At 40.8% G+C, this 9,108-nt stretch overlaps 1 protein-coding gene across 4 annotated transcripts in view; it reads right to left on the bottom strand.

Annotated features, from left to right (window-relative positions):
* Positions 1-367: 367 nt before the first annotated feature.
* slc35g2b (solute carrier family 35 member G2b) overlaps positions 368-9,108 on the bottom strand; it is a 38,849-nt gene continuing 30,108 nt past the window's right edge. For 3 of the 4 annotated variants that reach the window (XM_055150693.1, XM_055150694.1, XM_055150692.1), the window contains one exon: positions 368-1,996. In XM_055150693.1, the coding sequence (XP_055006668.1) occupies positions 720-1,970 (1,251 nt within the window). In that variant the 5' untranslated portion in view covers positions 1,971-1,996 and the 3' untranslated portion in view covers positions 368-719. Of the gene's footprint in view, positions 1,997-2,981; positions 3,097-9,108 lie in introns of those variants that run through there. The other variant, XM_020935748.2, reaches the window with a different exon arrangement.

Below are 9,108 nucleotides of genomic sequence, written 5' to 3'. Positions count from 1 at the left end.
CAACTACAAAATTCTAAAATAAATCATCACTGACACTTCCATTCACTACATTCACTACATACCTTACCATGTTGTTAGAGCATATGAATTGGCTACACTGGGCTTGTCACATGCAGTATGAAAACAGCAACCAGAGAGTCACTATTAATAAAAGTTAACTAATGAGTGCAACCACAAAATAACTGGTGAGAGCTGGTGAACATTAATCATAGATCATGAGGCCTGTTCAGATTTACAAGTCAATTTAAAAGACAAATAGTCTTTAATTATATAAATACATGAAATATTAATTTAGAACTATTGAAAAAAGTCATACATTTACCTTAAAATGTGGTATTTGTTTTTTATTAACCAGTTTCTTGTACGATTTCTGGGCTCACAATTACACAGTGCAAGTGTGGCAGTGTAACAACAGAGAGAGACATTTAACAATGTTTATGGCATTTCCTGCTTCCTCACAGTCTATATTCTTATATCCTTTTAGCTAGCGTTCATTAGGCCTGATCAAAAACAAAAGTGAATTTAGTTTTGTTATTGTTTTGTTTGAACTATGAGGGAATCATCATTTACATTAGTCTTTTATCACAGACATATTAAGACATTAGATACACAACCAGCACTCTGCAAACAACACAATACAAAATCATCAAATGATCCAGACATTCATTAAACTGCACAACCAAGCAACACTGTAAACATATAGACTGACATTGTGACTCTCATTTGATGGGTGAGTCTAGGATCTCCTGGTAGTCCTGCCTGATGGCCCGGCTCACCCTGTACAACTTGACTCCAGTCAGCGTAAACACAGAGACCATGATGAGAAGAGCCCCGATGACATCATACACAGATGGGACCATCCTCAGCACAATGAGCTGCAGGAACATGGCCACCACGATCTCCAGGTGCTGCACGGTGCTGACTAAGGCTGGGTGGAATTTGTTCAGAGCATAGTAGACTCCCAGGAACGCCACTGTGGAGCAAATACAGATGCCTGTGAGATAGCCCCAGGTCTCCATGTCCAGAGGAATGATGGGCTCCTGCATGATGAACATAGTGGAAGCCCCCCACACGGTGCCTGTCCAGCCAAAGGTGAAGAGCGCTGTCCACATGCTCACCCGCTCCTTTATGGCCCTGTAGACTATCATGGACAGGGCCGCAGTCAAACCCGCCATCACTGTCATTGTATACCCAAAGGCCTCTTTCCAAAAGCCCAGCCTGGACTTCTCCTCATCTGCAATGTTGGGCACCATCACCAGGCATAACCCAAACACACTGCCCACCACAGTGACCACGTCTGTGTAGCCAAGACGCTCGTCCAACAGCAGAAAGGCCAGGATGGCACTGAAAACTGTGGTGGAGGCTCGCCACATGATTGTGCCGTTACTGGGCGGGACAATGGCAAAGGAGGTGTAGGCGCAGGTGATGGAGATCACGTTGCAGACGCCATAGAAGAAGAGCTTAAGCCTGTAGCCCTTAGGACCAAAGGGAGCCTCATGGTAGTAGAGGACCACAAGGATGGACAGCACTTGAATGACAGAGCGAATGAAGAGTAGCTCCAGGGAGGGCACTTTGGAGCGGTCTGCTGCTAAACGTGTGATCAGGGACACACAACCGTGTGCCACTGCTGCCCCAAACAGGGCCATCCAGGTCACTTTTGAGGCTAGGACATTAGCCTCCCCAAAGCTGGCAAGCTGACCCTCCACCCCTTTGTCCTTGGGTGCAACGGGCTGCTTAGGCTGAGTATCCATTGTCCCAAAGAAAGTCCTGCCTCCTTTACTGTCTGTGACCAGTCTCTTTCCTGCATTGGCTTCTGCAAAGGCCCCAAACTCCTCAAAAGAGGGGGCATCATCGTAGCCCTCGTCCCCCGGCTGAGGGAAGTGTGTAGCATATTTCACTGTCACTGTGTTTGGGTGGATCTTCACACGCTTTTTGGAGCCATACTGAAGAGAAGGTGAGGATCCGTCCATGTTTCTTTGGGTGTCAGGTGTCAAAACTAAACATGAAAAAAGAACACAAATGAATAGAATTTAAACTATGAGATGTTCTTCATGTTTTCATTTGGTCACACGCCCATTTCAGAACACACCAGAAAAAGGGATTCTCTTACTGTATAGGCTACTGTAAGTAAGTTACCTTTTAACTCGCCTCAGTCTTGCACTAGTGTCTATATATATCCCATGCAAGCTCATATAAGCAGCAAACATTGTGAGGCTGATGCAGTGTGATGGGATGAAATTACATAACAGGAAGTCACACAGGGAACAATCTGAATGTGGGCCATTTGTGATGAATGGAGGAGTCCACTTGAAATTTGCAAGACGTGCAGTAAGAATGTACCTTTTGAAAGCATGGAATTTAGAGTTTTAGTAACTAGCTATGTTATTTAGACTTTTCAAAAATATTATGCTGACGAATAAAAAAAGAATGCACTAATGCAATATACAGGTCAAATAAATCTTGCGTTTGTAGGAAAAATCCATTAGACGCGAAGGTAGAATTAAATCTTTTGTTTGTTTGTTTGTTTGTTTTTTTCTTTGATGTGTGCCTCTCAGATTTAGCTAAGTTAAAGCCACAAGGGGGCAGATAGATACACAGTTTCATCTTCAAGCAAGGGGTTGTTCCTCCAGTTAAAATATTCATTCCTTTAACCTGACAAACGACCAGGATTTAACTGTTTGGACTACAGAATACAAAAGAACCATCCCCTAAGATCACATTTCAGCAATTTTCAATTCCAGCATTTTATAGTTGTTTACACATCTGCCCAAAGGTTTTAGTTTTTTGTTTTGTTTTTTTCCTTTAGCGAAATCACAATCCAAATGGGTTACGTCGCGTACCAGGAGGAGTACCTGCATAAAATACTTATTTTGCCAGTATATATAAAAATCTTGATTTCTCGCACAATACACTAATCTCGAATTTGTGGTGAGACTGACAATTTGGAACAAATTGGACGTACTGTCGAATGCATGTCTTACCTTTTGGTTTTTAATGGTCCTTAATAGAGCGTTAAGTCGGTCCGGTGTCATAAATAAATACTTATTTTAATTTCTTGATCCATACATTTGGTCCACTGCAGCTGCCATTCCCCCATGTTCCCTTCGAGTGGAGCGCCTCTTGAAGACGCGTGACGCGTATCTACTCACGGCCACAGCGTCTTATTCCAAAGAAGCTAAAAGCAAGCTGCTCTTACTGATGGTGATGATGAGGAGGATGAAGATGAGGAGGGGAGAAGGGAGCGACTGTCGCTGTCACAGGCACGGGTCTGTTCCTCCTCCTCCCGCTGCTTTACTCCTCCTTTTTGGCATCTCCAGAGGGAGATGCGACGCGCCACGCGCGTATAGGTCACTTAATGTTTTATAAACTTATGTAAGAACTAACGCATGAAAGCGAATTTGAAGAGAATATGGGCTACAGGTTTCATCACCATCATCATTAAGCCTTGTTCCGAAAGGCAACCCCTCCACCTGGTACTCTACAGATGTCTACCTGTGTTAAGCGCTCCGAATGAAAGTACAGCTTGATTTATGTGGCAGTGATCTGGCTCCCCTCCCACTGGGATTAAATCAATTGCTGCTGGCGAAACCTCAAGGCAACAATAAAGGTAAAATGTGCAAAAGGTGTTGTGGCCTGTTTAAAAGTGTGTCTGCAAATTTGTGAAGCATATTATGTATGAAGAGGAAAAATGAAATGAGACATCTCCAAAGCAGCAACAGGAGCCTGGCGTGGGGGCAGCCAGTGCAATACTGTCATGGCTGCCATTGCCACCTCTGCTACAGCAACATGCTGCGAATTTAATGGTGCCCCGTGGAACGTGATTTGTGATGCCAATTAACATCCCACGTTTACATTACTCTCACACTTGCTATAAATTAGATCCCAGTAAACACGGAATTACCCTGAGCAATTTTATACTTGCCTTTCACAAGAGGATTGTAATTAGTGGTACTTTAGGAACTATCATCAGCAGATATTAACATTTTTATTACAGCTCAAATGTTCGACTTATGGTCCTGATCTCAAGTCTTCATGGACTAGTTGCATGCCTAACACAAAGACCCTGACAGGCAGAACATTCATTCACTCACTCAATGAGAATTAATTTTGTACTCCGTTCACCTTTCTTCATGTTTGTAAAAAACAGTAACTGCAGAGAACATACAACAAGCAGACTCAGTGAGACTGAACCCTCAGCCTCTTACAAAGGCAAGAGGTGTAACCACTCTGTTACATGCAAAGATGTCTAGCTCAAACTATTGTGGTAAGCATTGACTTTCAAAATGGCTGCAGGCTCTGTAGAAAACTGTTCTTGTGCCACTGGAATAATACTGTTGAGCATTAACACAGTGAACACTACTGAAATGCTTCACAGCTCATTGAACCACCAATAGTCTTTTTGCGGTACCATTCCTGCCACACACTGGCCAGTAGCACATTAAGAAGGTAATAGAACTAACAGATAAAAAGACAATTAATTTCCAGATTTTCTTCTTGAGAGCCAGCACTAATTCACAACACAATCAGTGTACATCCCACTAATGAAACAAATGCACAGTGCAACAGGTTTGTAAAGTTGTAGTGTGTTGTTTTGCATCTTTCTTTTGCATATTTTTGGAGAGTTGTCATGTGTAAGCATGGGTGATGTAGACTTGTGGATCGCGCGCTGGACAGAGCCTTACAGCTAACTGTGAGGGGGGTTTCTATATGGCCTGGGAGAGATCCCTAGATTACTCATTCATGCATGGATGACCACTTCAGGCAGGCAGTTTGCATAATATCTACTCTTTAAAGGTGCACTACATTACATTTCTGGTGGAGGGTCTGCTTCTTGCTTGTTCCATGGTTTAAAGCTATACTGTGAAACAGACAAACAATAACATTTCAAGAGGCAGATGGCAGACCCTCCACCTAAAAAGTTACATAGTGCACATTTAAACCCTTGACTAAATAATAACACTGCATTTTAATGTTTTAGTAATTGTAGTAATTTGAATTTAAATATGTGCATAAGCAGATCCTACTATAACTACTTAAAATGAATAATGATTGTATGAGGTCTATAAATTGTTACTACTTTACCAGCATAAACTGTTTGAACAGATGTGCCATTATAGTGGCTAATTCAACAAAACAATACCGGTAGATAGAGACATGCACATCTAATAAAAGTTGCGACTGCGTGCTAGTTCCAAAGACAAAAAGTGTGCAAACGAAGAATGAGATCTGCACTGCAGTTCTTTGAAGGTCCCTATTTTTTTTGTTTTTGTTTTAACAACACCACAATGTAAACATAATACTGTGGTGTCATTATAATTAAACAAATCAAACACAAAAGAGATTTTTAAAAAGAACCACTATACCTCGATATAACCCAACCCGGCATTGCCATGACACTGTCAATGTACCTTCCAACAAAGCACAAAATTATGCCTGTGCATAACAGCAACAAAGTACCATAAAACATCTCTTAACCCCAGCCATGCATGAGACTTCTGCTTTCTACCACAAGCACTCTCATCTGATTTGTTTTCATTAAAATTGTCACAAGTGCATTTCAGAGTTTGTTTAAAAACAAAATGGCACATATAAATTGATTGAATAATTTGTTAGGATTTTTTTTTGCACAGTTCAAAAGGTCATCTTTTATCCAGGTTTTTAGTATTTTACTGCAGGTAATATGAAGTGTGTTTTGTATTGATCACCTGTGCTTCAAGGCCTTCACAATAGCAGTCTGGAAGCCATCTATCTCCTGTTCTGGCAAAGGCTATCCATCATCGATTAAGCAGTTATATCTTGAGTTTATGAGGTGGAAAGCAGGCTACAGCAAATATGTGTTGTTTTAGTGCACTCTGCACTTTACAGATTGTGAAAGCACACAGGAGGAAACGAACTAAACCTAAGTGGTATTTAGGTGACTAGAATGCCAAATGAAATCCCATTACAGGTAAAACAGGAAACTCCTATTACACTGTTCACCATTTGGTATGCTAGTCCATCTTTCTGCAAGGCAAGTCATCCCCTCCCTAACACTGTTTGAATAATTGGATTGGCTTTTCAATTTCTTAGCCATATGTGATGGACAGTAAGTCATTGGTTGTAAAATCTATCACTTTTTTGCCCATTGTATAAAAAATGCCAAAAATATCCCATAATAAAACAAAAAGTCAAAGGCATGTTTTAAATTCAAAACCAAACATTATTACGTTGACCATTGGTTCATTAAAATGGTTGAATCAAAATTTGTTTTAATTGTTTGGGATGTTGCTACAGACCAACCAATAAGTCAGTGCATACTAAAGCATAACTACATTAACATAATTAGTTATGGATACACAGTCAACTAATCATTATTTCACCGTCAACGAGTCATAATTAATTCTGTTCATTAACTTAAAGAACAGGCTTAGAACCCCACCCACTGAGAGGTGCCATGACAACATATATGCAGCGCTCTCTGCTTCTGGCTAGCTAATCCATATGAATAAATTATTGGTGATTAGTTATGGGAGCTTAAAGGTCCTATATTAGATTATTTTCTGATCTATGTTATAATGTTGGTTCCTCATCAAAAAAATCCCTGTAGTTGTGTTTTGTTTCATTCACACATTGAACACACAAACCATGCATATTTAAGATGTGTTCTTTGCTAACACTGAAAACACACTGTTCCAACTTGTGATGTCATGTGGTAATACAGGAAGTGCTCCACTGTTTTTGAACTCCATACACCTTCACTAGAATCATTTGGATTATTTCAGCCCTGAATTTGCCAATCTCTACAAAATTTAAGGCAAAAAGTGGAACAGAGCATTTTCAGCTTTGGAGATTTAGTCAGACTAATAATTCAGGATTGCTCAAACTTATCTGAATGAAGCAAAACACAACTCCAGCTGTGTTTCTGATGAGGCAACAACATTCTGACATGACTTAAAGCTCACAAGAGTCAATTTTGTGTAATATAGCACCTTTACTATACCTGATGTATGTGATAGTTTTGACATTTTGTTCTGAAACATTACTACATCACTTCAAACTTATTCTCATTTCCTAAGCACCAAAAGTGTCTACTCTCATTTTTCACACTTCTAACAATAACTTTTCCCAGCGGTGAGAAACCAGCATCTTTCTTCTCATATTTGCACACCCCAAACCAAGCAGTGTCTTCCTCTAGTATGAATCATAAATGGACTGGCACTTTGGTCTAAAAATATAGTCATTTTAATAATTCATTAGCCAAAGAGGGTTCCTACTTCTTCAGTTTTGTTACATGAAAGAAAACCCAGTGATCATTTCAATAGGCATCCGTCTGAACCATAGTTTGACCCTGATCTACACGCTTATAATAGCAGTCCAATTAGACATGGGATAGAGGAGCCATTTTATCCTAGTACTTTAGCTTACCCAGTGTAGCAGATGATGAGCCCTCACACTTTTTTTCACTGCCTGCGTGATATTATCAGTTTGTCAGTGCGTCGAGGCTGCACAGGCGTAATTGGATTCTAAAGCTCCTGGCAGCAGCTGTTAATTTTGTTTCTTTTTTCATTCCCCTTTTTCGCAGTACATTTCACAGATCTAAACAAGTTGTTCATGTTTCACTCACTAAATTTTATGATATCGTCTGCAAGTGTCTTTTAGCTCCCTTTGCCACCAATTAAATATGCAGTCTGTATGGATTTGCACGTACATGTGAGTACTCCAAGTTTATAAATATAGGTGCACTGTGTAACTTTTGTGGTAGAAGGTTTGCTTTTTTCCACAGTTTGACATTAAACATATCTATCTCCATGGAGACCAGTTGTTGTAGTGGTAGTGGTAGTAGTAGTAGTAGCTATGTTGTATGAGATGTTTGGCCGCACCCCAGACAGGTGTCAGTGATGTTAGTGTCAATCTGACTGAGGTATGAGTTCAAGAGCCGAATGTATCCTGAGCGCAGATGAGCCAGACTGCACCTGGTGTCTCTGGGCAGTTCTTCAGTACTCACTTTTGGGACAGGATCACCTGAGTGTTGAGCCCAGACAGAGGGGGTATAGGCTGAGGCGGCTTGTGCTGCCATATGTAGGAGTATAACCTGAACCCCATTTCTGTAACATTTCTCACTGATGTTGGTATTGTCAGTGCCTATGATTTCTTTGACCTGCTCTCCGCACAGGGTGATTAGTGTCTCTCTGATGTTACAGTTTTTGTCCGAGGAGTGGGGAGTGGAAGTATTTAGTTCTGGAGTCTGCAGCCACAGGAGGAATTGCATGCTAAGTATCACGTTGTGGTCTTTTACTTTCATAACATTCATTTCATGGTGGAGATGGTCAGTCAGGTTCATGTGCAAACAGTCTGTTACTGTCCTAAGGGCAGCATTTTCTTTAAAATGGAGGTGCCCCCAGTTAGTGTGGGACAGGTTTGGAGTCCAGACTGGTGCTGCATAATTGAACACTGGCCTACCGATGGCTTTGTAGGTTGCAAGGAGCACCTCCCTTGAGCATCCCCATGTGGTACCAGCAAGCTTTTTTTTTAGGATGAAGCCCTCTCTTCAAACCCCTTAATAAAGATTTCAGGCAAATACGTAAAATCTCCATGGACACCACCAGGTAACAGAACCTTCATTTGATAAAGGTAACACAGTAGACCTTTAAGTAAAAAATACCCCAGAAACCTATTGAAGTTGCTTAGCAAGATACGTTAGGCCTAGTTCTTATATATTGTATATCATGGTATTTCTACTTCAACTTTCTACTTCTACTTCCTACATCTATTACATCTACTACTGCTGCTACTACTACCACTACTACTACTACTGCTACCACTCTACCACTACTACTACTGCAGCTGCTGCTGTTGTTTCTGCTAAAATACTATTACCTACAATTTACTTTACCTCATGTACTGCTCTCACTGTACCACTCTTGCTGAATAAAACTGAACATGACATTTTTTGACAAATCCTTGCTCACATATCGTGCAGGTGAATTAAATGGTTCCTACATGGTCCTGTCAGTCAGATGTAATCTCTGTGACATTCGGGACCATTTAAAACCACTGGAAACCATGTCAAACCTGCAGCTCTGAACAGTAGTGAAGATAGGATGGAAACTACTATATAGTAAGACACTA

The sequence above is a fragment of the Boleophthalmus pectinirostris genome, unplaced genomic scaffold (assembly GCF_026225935.1).
Source record: "Boleophthalmus pectinirostris isolate CB_2022bp ecotype Guang Dong unplaced genomic scaffold, ASM2622593v1 HiC_scaffold_15, whole genome shotgun sequence".
NCBI classification, from domain to species: domain Eukaryota; kingdom Metazoa; phylum Chordata; class Actinopteri; order Gobiiformes; family Gobiidae; genus Boleophthalmus; species Boleophthalmus pectinirostris.
This window is presented reverse-complemented; position numbering and strand designations above follow the sequence as displayed.